General features: G+C 43.6%; 1 protein-coding gene across 1 annotated transcript in view; it reads right to left on the bottom strand.

The window, feature by feature from the left end:
- LOC141128072 (multidrug and toxin extrusion protein 2-like) overlaps window positions 1-21112 on the bottom strand; it is a 540585-nt gene that overhangs the window by 66639 nt on the left and 452834 nt on the right. The window contains exon 14 of the mRNA XM_073615139.1: window positions 721-853. Coding sequence (XP_073471240.1) covers window positions 721-853 — 133 coding nt within the window. The remainder of the gene's footprint in view (window positions 1-720; window positions 854-21112) is intronic.

Here is a 21112-nt window from a genome sequence, read left to right as displayed (position 1 = left end):
ACAAACCCCACCAAAACTATTCTGGAGTATAAAAAAAAAAATGAAAAATAAAACACAAGATAAGGCTTTAAAAAAAAAAAAAAATTAATATAAAAACATCCAAAAAATAATATTTTTTCGGTAGATGTGACAAATAAAAATATTATATTGATGAAATCACGATAAATAATAAAGAAAGAAGTTTGTGAGAAGTCTGTGTGAATATGAGCAGCAAAACAACTTCATTCTTCTAGCATTATAAAGAAGAAGAGAGTGCGCTGCATTAAACATTGCAGCGTGACAAAAGTGCTATATCCATTCCGAACGCTAATTTTACCAGACCGAGCAGTTCCATCTCTGAATTTATTCTGAGCATGCGTGGCACTTTGTGCATTGGAATTATCCACACACGGTCAAAATTGACGCGATCGGATTTTGTTGTCGGAAAATTTTATAGCCTGCTCTCAAACTTTGTGTGTCTAAAAATCTGATGGAAAAAGTCCGATGGAGCACACACACGGTCGGAATTTCCGATAACAAGCTCCAATCGCACATTTTCCGTCGGAAAATCCGACCGCGTGTACAGGTCATAAGACTATAGCAGCAGCTCACGTAACATCGGAACCGGAAAAGCTAAATTCAGCTGATATTGCTGATCTAACAATTACAGGTAAGTGTAGTCAGACAGAAACATTGTATACACATATATATTCCTGCGATATATACAGTAAATTATCATACCAAAAACCCCAAGTTTTGCTGGAAACATCAGTGATAATCCAACCGGAAGGCCAATGAGGTAATAGCTAAAAAAAGCTGCAACAGCACCAATTTTTTGTCTTCCTGTTCCTTTTAATACTCCATCACAGGCACCCTACAACAGAATATTGAATGTTAATTGTTACATTTATCTTCCGAGAAAAGTTGCTTTATGATGTGAGGAGTATCCAAAAAGTATCACATCCCTAAAAATCATATACATAATCAGTCTTTTAGCTCGGGTGGGACTTTTAAGGTACCAAATATGAGTAACAAACAAAGAAAAAGACTATTCGCATGTATGGGGAAGGGGGTCTGGGGATATATTCAAACCCAGGAGGTGGGTTGGGAGACAGTTAAAAATAATAATAATGGAGTCTCTCAGTAAGAGGGACAATGTCAGTGGATAAAAAGTCTTTAAAAGTCTGTTAAAAATCTTTAATAATCTTTAAAGAGCAAAGGAGTCCATGATCCAGCACAAAGGGCAGCCAGTGTAAAGGAGCTAGAAGCAGTCTCTGTTATGCACAAAAGGAAGAAAAAAAGCACTGTTTAAGAGTAGATTAGAGGCAATTAGGTGGCTGGATTCAAATGTACGCATTTTTCATTGTTAGATTTGTACCAAAACAAACCAAGCAAATTCATATTTTGAACCTTTCATTAGACAGACATTTAGTTAGCTGTATATTTGCTGCGCAGAATGTGGGACCATTAAAAATTAAATATTTGACCAAAATAATGTCTAACTTTGTCTAATAGCACCTTTGCATAAAGCTACTGCTCTGATATATTGGAGTGAACCCTTCATTACTGGGTCCAGCTTGCATAAATATATTGTTTTCTATCATGCTGTTTGTGTAAGAACTTCAGTTTTATGTTTCAAAGAGACAACATTTTTCCCTGGCAATATTATAATTTCTCATTGCATGCTCTGTTGTTAATTTTAACTAGATAACACAAGTCCTTAGTTTCCACCAGACATTATTTTCCTGATATCATAACATAATAAATGATAACAATACCCTGCGGTCATGCAGAGATGTCCATAAATCCAAAATATTCTTCTGCTTATACCACTGCACTAACAAGGAAAAGGGGCACATCATTTCACAATCCACACATTCTGCTTTGGATTTCAAAAATAATAAATAATAAAAATAACGAATGAAAACAAAAGAACCAACAATCTGTATATGACAGAACAGAAAGCTCTCAGCCAGATCAAAAACTATAAAACAACTGGCTGTAGGTGGCATCTATCCTAACAGGGTGTGTGGACTTGATGTGATGGGTCTGTTATATTTACATTTTATTTATTATTGCTCACATCATGGACTGCACATCAAGTTATTATCAGACCTTTAGATTTCATTTTTATAGAAAAACTTCTTATGTATCCATCTTGGGTTTGTTAAATGTTATGGCAGCTGTATTCCAAAACAACCTCATCTTAATCTTTTTTTTTCCTCTCAAAAACAGGTTATTGTATAAATGTAAAATTACAAAATTGTTATCTTAATCTAAACTAATCCCATTTTACAAATTTCCCCAATAACCTGGATTTCATTTCCAACCAAAGGTTGTCTAAACCAGTTACAATATATATCTATATTATTAATAAAATTGTTAAACTCATATCAGAAATTAATACTCAAGTGAAAATCCCAGTATCACATCCTAATTCTAATATATATCCACTGATATACTTCCTTAAATGAGGACATTTTACTTAATTTCCCTTTTTTAAGTGCACTGTTTCCACTATCAAAGGATATTCAATTTGTGTAATACACGGTTAAATGTAACCTTCATTTTACCATGTTTGGAAAAAATAATTGTGATCACATTGTTTATCATCAGATGAATTAATCCGGGACAGTTTGTTATTAATGTTTTGTCTAAAAAACAGAAATTGGCATGGCTTCCTTCCAGCTTATCACTGATCTCTCATCCCAGCTACATTCTTTCATGAGAGTGCAGGGGGTCACATCTGCATACATGACACACACAAGAGATAGAGCTAAAGGTTCCAACATTTACACACATACACGAATATCTCTCTAAAATTGCTTACATTTTTCCCATTTGTACACAACACATGCATATCATTCTCTCATTTTCTTTTAACTCTTTCACATTTCCCTACTTAAGCTCTGCTTTCCTTATTTTGTTCAGATATCCTTTGCATCCCATGTATTGTAATCCCATACTTCACATACTCTAGCTTCTATGATTCTATGATCAGGCGGGCAGCCACAGTGCTCATCCCATCTTCCCTCTCTGACAACATATAAAGTATTCTGTTTTAACTCTCATTTCTCTGTTTTGACTTTACTAGTTGTAGTGCCTGACCCCAAATTCACCCCACAACTTAACATCAAAATGTCCCTTTCTGTCTAGTGTTAATTGTCACCCTTGATACATCCTGCTCACATAGATAGCTGTTTCTCTAGCTGTTTACTCTGCATGATTCTTAGTCCCTGTGGACTTTAGTAACCCAGTTACCCATTGTGGATCCCTGTCCACTCTAACCATTTATTTAGGGGCTCATTATAGGTGGAACTGCACCTTCGGTTCATATATTTTATAGCGCTCCTCTTGCGCTGGTCATTTTTTGAGGGTCACTTACCCTTCATTCCCTTATTTAATTTAATGCCCATAATGACTGGACAGTCTTTTTCTCTTCTCTACTTGTCTCTAAACTACTTTATCTAGCAGATGTACTATATATACCTTTGAACAGCACTATTATTCCCTTTCTTATCTATAACACTCCAATGGACAGTAGACAGTGACAATATAACATATAACCACCAATCAATACAGTTCAATTAAGGGGAGTAAAATAGGTACCCTTTGTCCTGAAAATGCCTTACCGATCAAGGAAGTCTGATAACTCAAATGTAAGCAAAAGGCTTACCTCAGCTGGCTGATTATTATAAATTCCAGGATTGTCTCAAGCTCCTCGTTTCAGATTCTCAGGGTCACCTGCAAATCCCCTCCTAGGCAAAGCTCACCATCTGACATGGAAATTTATAGATAGGCAACTCCTATCCTCATATTGATTAGTGGATCCAAATTAATACTAACTACTGCAGTAGGGAACAGACACAAAAGATACACTCCACATCTTTCCAAATAACTGTTCTGCTTTATTATATCGCAATTGAAGGTTTTTATACACATGATTACGTAGGTATCGCATTAATTTTACAATTGTACGTTTATGGTAACAAGGGGGCGTAACATAGGCAGACTAATTCTAATCAGGACTCAAAAGAATGCAAACATGTAATGAAAACATTATTAGTGCCGTGTGCACAGTGAGCAGTACAGGCTCGATATACCATGCTTTTTTAACTTTTTTATCTTTGTTTGTGATCACGGTTTGTACTCTTCATGAGTGATGCTGTTGTGCATTTTTTAAAGTATTTTACTCCAATAAACCTTTTATACCGGAGTTATCTGCTCTATGTGGGGCGGATGAAGTAACATATCTTCTTCTATGGGATTTGGATGATTACCATTCAATATGGAACTCCCTGGATGTGGATGCCGTCACGCCTTACCTGATCTATAGGAATCCTGGCTGGAAGATGCATCGTGGAGTATCGTTCCATGCTTGACTGACTCACCACCGCTGGTAAGAGTACCCATTACCTTTCTTCATCATCGGATGCACATCTGTCATTATTATGTGTGAAGTTATGTTTACCATCTGAGCCTTGAAGGAGGATTACACCATGCCATTTCCTGTATAGAGACTGTACTGACTTTATTGTCATTTCTTACATGAACTATATAAGAGTTTCAGGATAGGTTGACTCATTGATGAGAATGGTCCTGATTAGACTAATATTTTAGGTGTGGTCACTGGATGGACATTCATATATTTTGTTTATATATGTGACTATGATATATCAGTATGAGATCCCTCTCTCCTTTTTTTTGTTAATGTACACATTTTAATATATTTACATATATTTCATTCACATACACATTTAGTGAATATTCTTCCCTAGAAAGTGTTTTTTGGGGTATAATTATTCTCTTATCGCTACTCTTTTATAAATGTCCAAACAAAAGAAGATCTTGAAAAACCTGAAAGCCAAATTTTATTCCCAAAGTAAAAAAGCTGGTAGCTTCTCAAGACTTCTTACAAAGAAGCAAAAGCGATCTAATCTGTTTTGTGTCAGTTGTGTCTTTTATGCTGGAGAGAACATTTACTTGCTCTCAGGGCTAGCCAGGTCACATGATATTGGCAGCACACATGTGGGTGTGTATACAGGCTGCAGTGGAAATCTCCTCCTACCTGAACTCTCAGCATTGGAGAAACTGTGCAATTTATTACTGACTGTGTGCAGATCAGCCAAAAAGGTATACATTAGCAATATTTTAATGTAAAAAGAATATTTATAAGCTGTGCACTGCGGGGGGGGGGGTAGGGGGGGCAGATGAACCATTTTCATATTACTGGGTTTAGTAACACTTTAAGGCTAATAATAAATCACCTGGGGAAGGCAGATTCTCCACGGAGTACTATAAAACCTTTAGTGACTTTCTAATACCTCACTTAAAGTGGATGTAAACCCAATGTCATCCTTTCTAAACTACTGCCATAGGGGTTATCTATAAGGATATACATGCCTCCTGCATGTATCCTTACCTGTCAAATGTCTCCCCTCTGTCTGTTATTAGACCCGAAAAACTGCATATTCTGTGGGTGGGTCTGTTGTCTGGAGCTCGGTGGGTGTCAGTAGGGTGTCGTGATGTCAGTAGACTCCCCGCCCACCTCTACACACCCCTTGTCAATATGCATTTTCTCTGTGTATTTCTAACACTGAACTTCTGCTGAACTTCTGCTATGATCTCTAACATCCAGTGAAAAGACAGGAAAGTAACCACATGACTTCAGCATGCCAAATCATGGTGAGGTGAGGAACAGCCAATCCTTGCAGGGCTGCTGAAGAAAGGAGTGGGGGAGGGAATTTAAAAATACTGCATGTCTCTTAGGCTAATGCACGAGATGTAAATCACCTGTCACTCACAGCAAGGGGGAGTATTTGACAGTTTTTCTCAGTTTGTCAAGAATTGTCTCACTGAACAATAAAAGGGGATTGCTCAGAGATGGATTAACTCTGTGTGGCAAGACTGGGTTCAAATGATAGCAAATCTTATACTCTACAGTATGATATATAAAAAAAAAAAAGCTGGTTTACATCCTCTTTAACCTCAGTATTCAATGCAACAGCATCCTCTGGCTCTTTCTGCCAGGAAAGGAACCTAAAAACTGTAGGCCCATATCTCTCTTGAATACTGTTTTTAAAACTTATCCTAAGATCCTAGCCAGCAGATGTCACCCCATCTCTTATTGAAGAGGATCAAGTAGGGTTTATGAAGGAACGCCATGCTCCTGATGGAACACAAAGGATGTTTGACCTTAAAAATTGATTGAAGACCGTAGAGAACCTTCAGTCTTCTTAACCCTAGATGCCAAACTGGCATTCGATAGACTAAACTGGGGGTTCCTACAGGCTGTCCTTGCTAAATTTGGTTTCCTAGGGTTTGTACAATTGGCCATAATGGCATTATACTCCAATCCCTCGGCATGTGTATATACCTCTAATGTTTTATTAGACCCATTTAGAGTTACAAATGCCCTTTATCCTGCTATAATTTTTACATTGATTATGGAACCCTTGGCAACAGCCATCAGAATGAACCCACTGATTTCTGGTATAGCAGTGGCGAAGGAAGTCCACAAAATTGGATTATTCGCCGATGATGTTATCCTGAGGTTGACAAGCCTGACCTCCTCTTTACTGGCAGTCCAAAATGAACTACAGAAATTCAGTATGGTATCATATTACAAGGTTATTGTCACTAAATCGTCAGCCCTACGCACTTTTGTTAACAGTACTCTACTTCAATATTTAAAAAGACATCATTTATACTCCTGGGAAACCTACTCCCTAAATTACTTAGGCATAACGTTTGAATCCCCATCCTCCAAAACATTTGAGGCAAATTTCCTTCCTCTTTTAGATTCTATAAAAAAAGACTCTATAGCATCCTATGAGTTATCCCGGATAGGAATAATAGCTGCATTTAAAATGCTAATTTTACCAAAATTTTTATATTTCTTTAGAACCATCCCAATACCTCTACCCAGAGGCGTAACAAGAATCATCAGGGCCCCAGTGCAAGAAACCATGAAGGGCACCGGGGGCGTTGCTGGGTCTACAAAAGATCTCGGGCTAGAGCCCATAGCAGCGAAGTAAAAAAGTCATACACTTGGGCGGGCATATACATGTATATAATATACATGTGTATGTATGTATGTGTATATATATGTATGTGTGTATATATATATATATATATATATATATATATATATATATATATATATATATATATCTTATTGTTACAAATCGGAGTGCGGATCCACCCACTTACTTCAGGGTCTCCAGAGATCCCCCACTTGAATCAGGGTCCCCAGAGAGCCCCCCTCATTAACATCAGGGTCCACAGAGAGCCTCCCCTTACATCAGGGTCCCCAGAGAGCCTCCCCTTACATCAGTGTCCCCGGAGAGCCCCCCTACTTACATCAGTGTCCCCAGAGGGCCCCTTCCTTACATCAGTGTCCCCAGAAACCCCCCTTACATCAGTGTCCCCAGTGGGCCCCCCTTACATCAGTATCCCCAGAGGGCCCCTTCCTTACATCAGTGTCCCCAGAGAGCCCCTCTTACATCAGGGTCTCCAGAGAGCCCCCCTTACATTAGTGTCCACAGAGAGCCCCCCTTACATCTGTGTCCCCAGAGAGCCTCCCCTTACATCAGTGTCCCCGGAGAGCCCCCCTTACATCAGTGTCCCCAGAGAGCCCCCCTTACCTCAGTGTCCCCAGAGAGCCCCCCACTTACATCAGTGTCCCCAGAAAGCCCCTCTTACATCAGGGACCCCAGAGAGCCTCCCCTTACATCAGGGTCTTATTGTTACAAATCGGAGTACGGATCCACCCACTTACTTCAGGGTCTCCAGAGATCCCCCACTTGAATCAGGGTCCCCAGAGCCCCCCCTCATTAACATCAGGGTCCACAGAGAGCCTCCCCTTACATCAGGGTCCCCAGAGAGCCTCCCTACTTACATCAGTGTCCCCAGAGGGCCCCTTCCTTACATCAGTGTCCCCAGAAACCCCCCTTACATCAGTGTCCCCAGAGGGCCCCTTCCTTACATCAGTATCCCCAGAGGGCCCCTTCCTTACATCAGTGTCCCCAGAGAGCCCCTCTTACATCAGGGTCTCCAGAGAGCCTCCCCTTACATTAGTGTCCACAGAGAGCCCCCCTTACATCTGTGTCCCCAGAGAGCCTCCCCTTACATCAGTGTCCCCGGAGAGCCCCCCTTACATCAGTGTCCCCAGAGAGCCCCCCTTACCTCAGTGTCCCCAGAGAGCCCCCCTTACATTAGTGTCCTCAGAGGGCCCCCCCTTACATTAGTGACCCCAGAGAGCCCCCCACTTACATCAGTGTCCCCAGAAAGCCCCTCTTACATCAGTGTCCCCAGAAACCCCTCTTACATCAGGGACTCCAGAGAGCCTCCCCTTACATCAGGGTCCCCAGAGAGCCCCCTCTTACATCAGTGTCCCCAGAGAGCCCCCCTTACATCAGGGTCCCCAAAAAGGCTCCCCTTACATCAGTGTCCCCAGAGAGCCTCTACTTATATCAGGGTCCCCAGAGAGCCTCCCTTTACATCAGGGTCCCCAGAGAGCCCCCCTTACATTAGTGTCCCCAGAAAGTCCCCCTTACATCAGGGTCCCCAGACAGCCGACCCCTCCCTCCCAGAGGTTCCCCTGTACCTGGCTGGTCTCCGCTATGCACCTCCAACCCCCAGCACATCTTTGTATCCCCCACCTGGGGGGAGGTGAGACGCTGCTATCAGCAGCTCTATGGTGTCCATGGGCGCCAGGGATCCCCCTGGGGCTTGTAGTTCTCTTCCCAAGTGTATACAGTGGTGAGAGGAGGGGCCTCTGACCCGGGCATGTATCAGCAAGAGTGTACAAGCAGAGCCTACTCACTCTGAAGGGTAAAATTGATACATGCCTGGGTCATAGGCCCCTCCCCTCTCCACTGTATACACTGGGGAAGGGAACTACTTGCCCCAGGGAGATCCCAGGCAACATAAAGCTTCCGATTGTCACCTCCCCCCACTGCATTCTAAACGGACAGCCAGAGGTACAGGGTCCCCAGAGAGCCTCCCTTTACATCAGGGTCCCCAGAGAGCCCCCCTTACATTAGTGTCCCCAGAAAGTCCCCCTTACATCAGGGTCCCCAGACAGCCGACCCCTCCCTCCCAGAGGTTCCCCTGTACCTGGCTGGTCTCCGCTATGCACCTCCAACCCCCAGCACATCTTTGTATCCCCCACCTGGGGGGAGGTGAGACGCTGCTATCAGCAGCTCTATGGTGTCCACGGGCGCCAGGGATCCCCCTGGGGCTTGTAGTTCTCTTCCCAAGTGTATACAGTGGTGAGAGGAGGGGCCTCTGACCCGGGCATGTATCAGCAAGAGTGTACAAGCAGAGCCTACTCACTCTGAAGGGTAAAATTGATACATGCCTGGGTCATAGGCCCCTCACCTCTCCACTGTATACACTGGGGAAGGGAACTACTAGCCCCAGGGAGATCCCAGGCAACATAAAGCTGCCGATTGTCACCTCCCCCCACTGCATTCTAAACGGACAGCCAGAGGTACAGGGTCCCCAGAGAGCCTCCATTTACATCAGGGTCCCCAGAGAGCCCCCCTTACATCAGGGTCCCCAGACAGCCGACCCCTCCCTCCCAGAGGTTCCCCTGTACCTGGCTGGTCTCCGCTATGCACCTCCAACCCCCAGCACATCTTTGTATCCCCCACCTGGGGGGAGGTGAGACGCTGCTATCAGCAGCTCTATGGTGTCCACGGGCGCCAGGGATCCCCCTGGGGCTTGTAGTTCTCTTCCCAAGTGTATACAGTGGTGAGAGGAGGGGCCTCTGACCCGGGCATGTATCAGCAAGAGTGTACAAGCAGAGCCTACTCACTCTGAAGGGTAAAATTGATACATGCCTGGGTCATAGGCCCCTCCCCTCTCCACTGTATACACTGGGGAAGGGAACTACTAGCCCCAGGGAGATCCCAGGCAACATAAAGCTGCCGATTGTCACCTCCCCCCACTGCATTCTAAACGGACAGCCAGAGGTACAGGGGGAGATGCTAGGTCTTGCCCCCCCCCCCCACAGCGGCAGAACGGCAGAGCCCAGTCGCAAGTGCAACTGCTGCAACCGTGAAAGTTTCGCCACTGCCTCTACCTACTAAATTTTTTGATGATTTCAAGTGGCTATTAAACAAATTCATATGGAAAGGGCCTAAAGCCAGAATTCCTTATAGTACCCTGATAAAGCATAAATCTACTGGAGGAGTTGGATTGCCAATGTTAAAACAATACCCTACAGCGGCCCTCCTAAACCAACTTAAAGCCCGATTTAACCCCCATTCAGAATTCAATGGAATGTTGCCTATTCATTCTGTTAACAAGTTTCCACGATCTCTCACAGCATGAGTAGGAAAGAGCTTGATGCTCGGGGCGAACATAAGTTCGACTCGAACATTGGGTGTTCGCCCGTTCACTGAAAAGTGAACATTATGAGGAGTTTGCAGCAAATTAGAGCACCGGGGAATGCCCCATAATGCACTGCGGGATTGCAGTGCATTGCTGTATGATGATTGGTCAAAGCATGCACCTGACCTACATGCTTTGGCCAATCACAGCGCCCTCTGCTAAGAGAGCCATAACTGGCCAAAAGCAGGGTGCCTTTGGCCAATCATGGCTCAGGTGGACTAAGTCCACGCCCCACACTATATAAGACTGCTTACACGGCGGCCGTGTGTAGTGTTGTTGGTGTGGACAGAGAGATAGCTTGATTTAGATTAAGCAGGCATGTTATTCAGTTAGTGGCAGTGTATTTGATCTAGTATATATATACAGTATCTCAAAAAAGTGCGTTCACCCCTCACATTTTTGTAAATATTTTATTATATCTTTTCATGTGACAACACTGAAGAAATTACACTTTGCTACAATGTAAAGTAGGGAGTGTACAACATTTGTAAATTTGCTGTCTCATCAAAATAACTCAACACACAGCCATTAATGTCTAAATGGCTGGCAACAAAAGTGAGTACACCCCTAAGTGAAAATGTCCAAATTGGGCCCAATTAGCCATTTTCCCTCCCCGGTGTAATGTGATTCGTTAGTGTTACAAGGTCTCAGGTGTGACTGGGGAGCAGGTGTGTTAAATTTGGTGTTTACTCTCTCATACTGTTCACTGAAAGTTCAACATGGCACCTCGTGGCAAAGAACTCTCTGAGGATCTGAAAAAAATGTTAATTTACATAAAGATGGCCTAGGCTATAAGAAGATTGCCAAAGACCTGGAAACTGAGCTGCATCACGGTGGCCAAGACCATAGTGGCTGCCATCCACTCAGAACAGGCCTCGTCATGGTCAACCAAAGAAGTTGAGTGCACATGCTCAGCATGATATTCAGAGGTTGCCTTTGGGAAATAGACATATGAGTGCTGCCACCAATGCTGCAAAGGTTAAAGGGGTCAGCCTGTCAGTGCTCAGACCATACGCCGCACACTGCATCAAATTGGTCTGCATGGCTGCCATCCCAGAAGGAAGCCTCTTCTAAAGATGATGCACAAGAAACCCTGCAAACAGTTTGCTGAAAACAAGCAGACTAAGGACATTGATTAAAATATTATCTGATCCAATATATCCTAAAATCCAACGCACCTTCTCCTAGATATATCAGAGCAAATAAGAGGCGCTCATATCCCTAGTGCTAGAAATCGCATGTGCTGCAATTTCATCAAAAATAAAGGTTGAAAATATCTTAAGTGTGCAAATTAATGCATGAAACTTAACGGTGTTTACCAATACTAATCAAACCATGCGAAAGTACATCCAAAGTGCACGTGAAAAAAGCTGTGACAGCAAAATAATAAATAAATGGCTAAAAATCCCCAGTTATTGTGTTGCATAAATTAAAGTGCAGAAAAAATTGTAATTGATTATATAATTATATTACTAACAAATTAATTGGTTAAAGCATGAAAAATCAGTCCTTTACAATCTTGTGACAAATAACGTGATTAAATTTGTGACAGAAAAGTGCATAAAAATCGCATAAAAATCGCACAAATCTTCTAAGGTGCAGTGATCTTGAAAATGCTGAATTCCACGTGTCCTTCACCTCACCACCGTGATACGTGAATCCACTCCCAAAGGAATCTCACTCACCGAATAATTTTGCCAGCACTCTCATGCACGGCAAAAAACGCTTAATAGCCACACTCCAGAGAACTCCAGCAAGCAGCAGCAGCAATGCCACAGTGTGTAGAATCAATCCACATGTAAAAAAATGAGGAACTCACATAGCGTAAACCAGCACGGCAAGTTTATTTAAAACCACTACAATCTTCAATGGAAACACTCACATTTTAAAGATAAAAATCAGCAGTAAAACCAATGTGATTCACAGCAAGCTTCAATCATTAGTGGATACACTCAGAACAACAAATGGTCACGGCGGACCCGAGGTGTGTTGATGCTCAGACTCACGGTCTTTCTCACCCCCCTCCGTGGTGCGCCGTGCAATGACAGACTCTCCTTCGTATAGTGCGGCTCTCAGCGTTGCTTGTCACATCTCATAGCCACGCCCCCGACATGTTTCGTCATCGATCAGACTTATTCATGGGATTGGCTAACTAGGCCGTCCCTCAACCCTTATATCTCCTCCTCCCTGGTCTCCCATAGGATGGTGAGTCCGCATGCGCACATCTCGTGTCCCCGCTCCTATAATAGACAAGAGACTACGGCGCGCCGCTGTACAGGGATGCGGTTAGCCTATATTTAACTGTGGACTGATTGCAGCAAATACCTTAAATGGATAGCTCAGCCATCATACATTCTGCATACCAGTGTGAACGGTCACAGTATTACTACCATGCTCACATCTGAAGCAAACCTAATTAACACTTACTGTATACCTGTATAAGTGATCATAGCGTTGCCCCCATGGTCACGTCTGAGGCATACTTAGTCTGGATATTTCGCACACCAATATAAGTAACCATAACATTACTGCTACGGCCACATTTAGAACGACCTAATTTTATATTTATCCAACAACATCTCATCATAACCATATCGGTCTATAATTTGCTAAATCAGAGGTTTACACTTTGATCACTGAAATATTCACCATTGGCTGGACTTATACCCACAGGTAATTACATGTTGGATACAATTCAAATAAAGTGCAAGTGTATTAAAACAAGATAAAATTATTAAATAATCCTTAAATAACCCTACGATTGTCCCAAATATTAGCAACATGGTGAGAATCTAATTAAATAAATACCTTAAAATAAAACTCCATATCAAATAATACATGAATAATTACACAGTCACAATTTAGTATTTACACTTATATGACTAAGCTATAGCTCATGACAAGCTGTTGAGCTCCTATCAATTACTCCCCTACTGTGAGGGTTTAGTGATGAGAACCACATCTGGTACCTCACTCACCCCCCCTCTTAATGTTTAGGGCTGCTTCGCCAATAAGCATTTAAATTGACCAAAATGAAGCATATTACGATATACTCATGCAAAACCTATATCTGGAATACTTAAAATAATATCTATCTCCATTAAAAAATATATATATATCACATCCAAACCCTCATAATCCAGGGTCTCTAAATAAGAAAAAATGACCAGATAATCATAACAGGGACACACACTTCCGAATCTCCTACTCAAGTGTTCAACCAGACCGCAGCACATCAAATTTAACTACCTTCAATCAAAAATTATTTATGAAGCAGTTTAAATCTAGTTCTATATTTAACCCCTTAGGGGCTAAACTTTTCAATAAAAAGATCCAGCGAGTCTCCCTCTGCGATAGATCCCTGACCCTGTTGGAACCCCTCCAAGAAGGATGGACCACGTCAATTCCACAGAATTGTAAAAGTGAGGGATCCTTTTGATGTTTTTGTTTGAAATGCAAGGAGACACTATGATACTTATAACCGTTCTTAATATTGGTTAAATGCTCCGAGATTCTGATCCTTAGTAGTCTTTTTGTTCTGCCCACATAAAGTAGGCCACAAGGGCACCACATTAAGTATACAACAAAAGAGGAGTTACAAGTGCTGAATTCCTTAATTTCGAAGGATTCACCTTCCCTGTTTGTTATGCTTGTCACTCCTCTGTGGCTAACTTTCACGGTCCTGCAGCAAATGCATCTTCTGCAACAGTAAAAGCCCTTAAGGTCGATTCTGAGATCATTATGTCCAGGTGGGTCCAAGATTTTCCTTACTACATGATCGCCAAAACTTGGAGCCCTCCTGTAAATGAATCTCGGTTGATTCGGTAGGATCTCTCCCAACTGCCTATCTTTCCGTAAGATGTGCCAATGCTTTTTGAATATCCTCTCAATGTCTTTATATTGACAATGATATCCTGATATGAACCCCAACTGATGTTGGCCTTCCATCGTCTGGGGAACATTCCTTTTCTCAAAGCAATCCTCCCTCGGGGTTTGTGCCACCTCCTGAATAATTTTATTCAATACATCCGTATCATATCCTTTCTGTATGAATTTATTTTTAAGGATACCCGCCTGTTCATAAAAATCATCTAACAAAGTGCAATTACGTCGAACTCGTACCATTTGCCCCTTCGGAATATTTTTTATCCATCCGGGATGGTGGCCACTTCTTATAGACAAATAGCTGTTACGGTCTGTCGGTTTAAAAAACACTTTAGTCCTTAATGTGTCCATATATCTTTCGATGGTCACATCTAGGAAGTTAACCTTAACACTACTAATCTGATATTCCAATCTAATATTATTATTGTTATTATTCAGTTCCTGTAAGAACTCAATTGCCGACTCCTCCGTGCCTTCCCATATAAATAGGAGGTCATCAATGAATCTCCGGTAAAATAAAAGCTGGGGTCTTCTGACATTAAAAACCTTCCTGTCCTCCCACTCTGCCATAAACAGGTTGGCGAGGCTGGGAGCAAATTTCGCTCCCATTGCCACGCCAACCTGCTGGGAATAAAAATCACCGTTGCACCAAAAATAGTTATGGGACATGCAAAAATCTAGTACATGCCCCAAAAACCGCTTTTGTATGCCTGGAATATCCTCTCTCTTACTTAATGCCCAATTTAGAGCTAAGGATGCGTCTTCATGTTGTATAATAGTATACAAAGAAGCTACATCAGCCGTTACCAAGTATACAGGAGATGTAGCACTTAATCTTACATCCTTGAGCAAAGTCAACAAGTCCCCCGTATCTTTCAAATACGCCCTTGTGATCTTTACACTGGGCTGGAGGAATTTATCCAAATACTCCCCCAGTCTAGCTGTGACAGACCCAATGCCATTGACAATGGGGCGAGGCGGTGGACATTGTGTGCTTTTGTGTATTTTTGGCAGAGTGTATATAACAGGGATTCTACACGCGCTGGGAATTAAATACCTCTTCTCCTTAAGATTCAGAGCATCCATTCTAAATATATATATTGAGGGACGGCCTAGTTAGCCAATCCCATGAATAAGTCTGATCGATGACGAAACATGTCGGGGGCGTGGCTATGAGATGTGACAAGCAACGCTGAGAGCCGCACTATACGAAGGAGAGTCTGTCATTGCACGGCGCACCACGGAGGGGGGTGAGAAAGACCGTGAGTCTGAGCATCAACACACCTCGGGTCCGCCGTGACCATTTGTTGTTCTGAGTGTATCCACTAATGATTGAAGCTTGCTGTGAATCACATTGGTTTTACTGCTGATTTTTATCTTTAAAATGTGAGTGTTTCCATTGAAGATTGTAGTGGTTTTAAATAAACTTGCCGTGCTGGTTTACGCTATGTGAGTTCCTCATTTTTTTACATGTGGATTGATTCTACACACTGTGGCATTGCTGCTGCTGCTTGCTGGAGTCCTCTGGAGTGTGGCTATTAAGCGTTTTTTGCCGTGCATGAGAGTGCTGGCAAAATTATTCGGTGAGTGAGATTCCTTTGGGAGTGGATTCACGTATCACGGTGGTGAGGTGAAGGACACGTGGAATTCAGCATTTTCAAGATCACTGCACCTTAGAAGATTTGTGCGATTTTTATGCGATTTTTATGCACTTTTCTGTCACAAATTTAATCACGTTATTTGTCACAAGATTGTAAAGGACTGATTTTTCATGCTTTAACCAATTAATTTGTTAGTAATATAATTATATAATCAATTACAATTTTTTCTGCACTTTAATTTATGCAACACAATAACTGGGGATTTTTAGCCATTTATTTATTATTTTGCTGTCACAGCTTTTTTCACGTGCACTTTGGATGTACTTTCGCATGGTTTGATTAGTATTGGTAAACACCGTTAAGTTTCATGCATTAATTTGCACACTTAAGATATTTTCAACCTTTATTTTTGATGAAATTGCAGCACATGCGATTTCTAGCACTAGGGATATGAGCGCCTCTTATTTGCTCTGATATATCTAGGAGAAGGTGCGTTGGATTTTAGGATATATTGGATCAGATAATATTTTAGTTTGGTAGCTTCTTAAAGGGGCAGCTCTCTTTTTCACTTTTCATTTAGTGAGTTATATATGGTTACACATATTTTGTTATACACCAAATGAGCCATTCACTGGATTTTATTTCTGTTTGTTGCAAATTCTATTCATTGGCGCAGTGGGGTTGTTTTGAATTGAGGGCGGCTCACTATTCTGACTACCCATTTTTTTATTAAGGACATTGATTACTGGAACCATGTCCTGTGGTCTGATGAGACCAAGTTAAACTTATTTGGTTCAGATGGTGTGTGTGGCGGCAACCAGGTGAGGAGTACAAAGACAAGTGTGTCTTGCTACAGTCAAGCATGATGGTGAGAGTGTCATGGTCTGGGGCTGCATGAGTGCTGCCGGCACTGGAGATCTACAGTTCATTGAGGGAACCATGAATGCCAACATGTATCCCCTCCCTTCGGGTACTGGGCCGCAGGGCAGTATTCCAACATGATAACGATCCCAAACACACCTCCAAGACGAACATTGCCTTGCTAAAGAAGCTGAGGGTAAAGGTGATGGACTGGCCAAACATGTCTCCAGACCTAAACCCTATTGAGCATCTGTGGGGCATCCTCAAACGGAGGGTTGAGGAGCGCATGGTCTCTAACATCCACCAGCTCAGTGATGTTGTCATGGAGGAGTGGAAGAGGGCTCCAGTGGCAACCTGTGAAACTCTGGTGAACTCCATGCCCAAGAGGGTTAAGGCAGTGCTGGAAAATAATGGTGGCTACACAAAATATTGACATTTGGGCCCAATTTGGACATTTTCACTTAGGGGTGTACTCACTTTTGTTGCTAGCGGTTTAGATATTAATGGCTGTGTGTTGAGTTATTTTGATGGGACAGCAAATTTACACTGTTATACAAGCTGTACACTCACTACTTAACTTTCGTAGCAAAGTAATTTCTTCAGTGTTCACTTTATATTCAGTCAGTGCAGGCAGTGTATTAATATAGATATACAGTCATATATATATATATATATATATATATATATATATATATATATATATAGGGCTTTTTGTTCAGCCCAAACTCACCGGAACTGCATTCCGGAACCTCTGGCAGCCCTCTCCTCTCCAGCCTGTTAATTAATACTGAAGCCAGTAGAGGAAGTTTTCTGCACAGCGCACTTCCTCTACTGGCTTCTTATTGCTAGCGCTGCACAATCAGAACTGCTGCCCTCGATCACTGGTTAGTGCTTCCAAACCCAACCTTCAGCTGCTGCAGTGCTTTGGGAGGAAGCTTCCATCCCTGCCTGCCGCCGCTACTCAGCCTTTGTAGCACAGAGCCGAGGTGCCCTAAAACACCTCCTCAGCTCTGTGCTACAGTAGGGGGAGCTCTCCGGTTCACTGCACTGTGCAGAAAAAAAAGCCTGCACATACCATGGAGAGCGGTGATGGCAGAAGAGGTGAGGGATCTGTCCCTGTGAAAACAAGGGAGAGCTTTGCAGAAACCAGAGTTCATTCAGAGAGGAGTGCACTGTGGAAGTGTGTTGGGGAGCGGGAATATGTGGAGAGAGGTAAAGTTTGTGTGTGTTTAGCAGAGGGGAGAACATTGTACACAGAGGAGATCTGGGGGGAACTTGTGATGAAAGGTGAGCTGAGAAAGTATGTGTGTGTGGAGGAGGGGGGTCAGCAGAGAGGAGAGCTGGGGGTATTTGTGATGAGAGAGGAGCTGAGAAAGTATGTGTGTGTGGAGGTGGAGGTCAGCAGAGAGAAGAGCTAGGAGGAGATTTGTGATGAGAGGAGAGCTGGGAGGGGATTTGTGATGAGAGGAGAGCTGAGGGGATTTGTGATGAGAGGAGAGCTGGGAGGGGATTTATGAGAGAAGAGCTGGGAGGAGATTTGTGATGAGAGGAGAGCTGAGGGGATTTGTGATGAGAGGAGAGCTGAGGGGATTTGTGATGAGAGGAGAGCTAAGAGGGGATTTGTGATGAGAGGAGAGCTGAGGGGATTTGTGATGAGAGGAGAGCTGAGGGGATTTGTGATGAGAGGAGAGCTGAGGGGATTTGTGATGAGAGGAGAGCTAGGAGGGGATTTGTGATGAGAGAAGAGCTGGGAGGGGATTTGTGATTAGAGGACAGCTAGTAGGGGATTTGTGATGAGAGGAGAGCTGAGGGGATTTGTGATGAGAGGAGAGCTGGGAGGGATTTTGGGGAATTTGCCTAATGTGATACTGTCTTGGTTATGCAGTAATCTTTCTCAGCTTACCTGCTCCTCATGTGTTCAGACTAAGAGGCTAGCCACTCACACCTGGCTGGTTTTATAACCTCTCCTTTAAGGCCCTATCAGGGAACCCTATATTAACCTGTGCACTGCAAACCAGCAGTGCTGATCAACCATTGTGTATCCTTTGTGTGTTTGGCTTCCTGTTCCTGCTTGCCATGTGCTCTACGTTTATTTCTGTTACCGACCTTTGGCGTGTCCCTGACTATCCCTGTTTGCCTGTGACCCTGAACTGTTGGCGTGAACTCTGTTGTCCTTGTCTGCTTGTGGCACCGACCTTGGCTTATTCCCTTACTATCCTTATCCTCCTGTTGCCTACTGTGGGCGTGAGCTGGGGGACCCTGGGGGGTCGCGACCTGGAGCCAGTTGCAGCCCAGTCCAGCCTCACCACTAGACGCTCTGGTGAACACCTGCTGGCTCTTAGACTCCGCGCCCTAGGGAATCTTTCACTCTAACCCCGGTGGGATCCGTCTTGGTGTTCCAGCGACCCTGCCTTCCTTACCACCCTGACTCCCATCTGCAGCAGTCATCCGTAGGGTCCACTACCTTGCGGTGCACTCCTGATCCCAACGGTGTGCATCTGTCACCTAGCCTCAAGGTGACCTGACAGATAAACAGTTTTAAGCCTTAACTCATTACAATTTTTTGGCGCCGCTGAAATTCTCACCTCTAAGGATGGTGTGGCTGGGGGTGGGGTTTGGGTGTGGTTGGGGTGGAGTTTGGGCGTGGTTGGGGTGGAGAGTTGGACAGAGAGGGTGAGTTCCTACAACTTTTCTCTGAGAAAGAAAGCCCTGTATATGTATATATATATATATATATATATATATATATATATATATATATGTATACAGTTGCAATAAAAAGTATGTGAACAACAATAGACAATCACAGTCTGCTTAAACTAATAACACACAAAGAATTAAATGTTACCATGTTTTTGTTGAACACACCATGTAAACATTCACAGTGCAGGTGGAAAAAGTATGTGAACCCCTAGACTAATGAGATCTCCAAGAGCTAATTGGAGTGAGGTGTCATCCAACTGGAGTCCAATCAATGAGATGAGATTGGAGGTGTTGGTTACAGCTGCCCTGCCCTATAAAAAGACACACCAGTCCTGGGTTTGCTTTTCACAAGAAGCATTGCCAGTTGTAAATGATGCCTCGCACAAAAGAGCTCTCAGAAGACCTATGATTAAGAATTGTTGACGTGCATAAAGCTGGAAAGGGTTATAAAAGTATCTCCAAAAGCCTTGCTGTTCATCAGTCCATGGTAAGACAAATTGTCTATAAATGGAGAAAGTTCAGCACTGCTGCTACTCTCCCTAGGAGTGGGCGTCCTTTAACCACTTACCAACCGGCCCATAGCCGAATGACGGCTGCAGGGCGGTTGGATAACTCTGGGAGGACGTACTATGACGTCCTCCCAGAATTCCCCTCTCGCGCGCCCCCTGGGGCGCGCACCCGAACACATCCGTGACCGCCGAGTCCAGGGGACCCGGCGCATCACGGATCCCGGTAAATGGCCGCTGATCGCGGGCGTTTACCATGTGATCGCGCCGTCAAATGACGGCGCGATCACATGTAAACAGACCGGCGTCATCTGATGACGCCGGTTTCTCTCCTCCCCTCCTGTGTACTGATCGGTACACAGTGAGAGGGGAGGGGGATGGATGGATGTCTGCAGCGCTGTGGGCTGTATGTGTAGTGCCCACAGCGCTGCACAGAGACATCCATCCATCCATGCTCAGCCATCCCTACTACTATGCAATGCTGTGCAATACTCTGCAATACCCCCACAATACTCTGCAATACCCCCACAATACTCTGCAATGCTGTGCAATACTCTGCAATACCCCCACAATACTCTGCAATACCCCCACAATACTCTGCAATACTCTGCAATGCCCCCACAATACTCTGCAATGCTGTGCAATACTCTGCAATACCCCCACAATACTCTGCAATGCTGTGCAATACTCTGCAATACCCCCACAATACTCTGCCATACCCCCACAATACTCTGCAATACTCTGCAATGCCCCCACAATACTCTGCAATGCCCCCACAATACTCTGCAATGCTGTGCAATACTCTGCAATACCCCCACAATACTCTGCAATGCTGTGCAATACTCTGCAATGCCCCCACAATACTCTGCAATGCTGTGCAATACTCTGTAATGCCCCCACAATACTCTGCAATGCTGTGCAATACTCTGCAATGCTGTGCAATACTCTGCAATGCCCCCGCCATACTCTGCAATGCCCCCCGCCATACTCTGCCATGCCCCCGCCATACCCCGCCATACTCCGCAATACCCCGCCATACTCCGCCATACCCCGCCATACTCCGCCATACCCCGCCATACTCCGCCATACCCCGCCATACTCCGCAATACCCCGCCATACTCCGCAATATTCCGCCATACCCCGCCATACCCCGCCTTACTCCGCCATACCCCGCAA

Source organism: Aquarana catesbeiana, linkage group LG02, assembly GCF_042186555.1.
Source record: "Aquarana catesbeiana isolate 2022-GZ linkage group LG02, ASM4218655v1, whole genome shotgun sequence".
Taxonomy (NCBI): Eukaryota; Metazoa; Chordata; class Amphibia; order Anura; family Ranidae; genus Aquarana; species Aquarana catesbeiana.
This window is presented reverse-complemented; position numbering and strand designations above follow the sequence as displayed.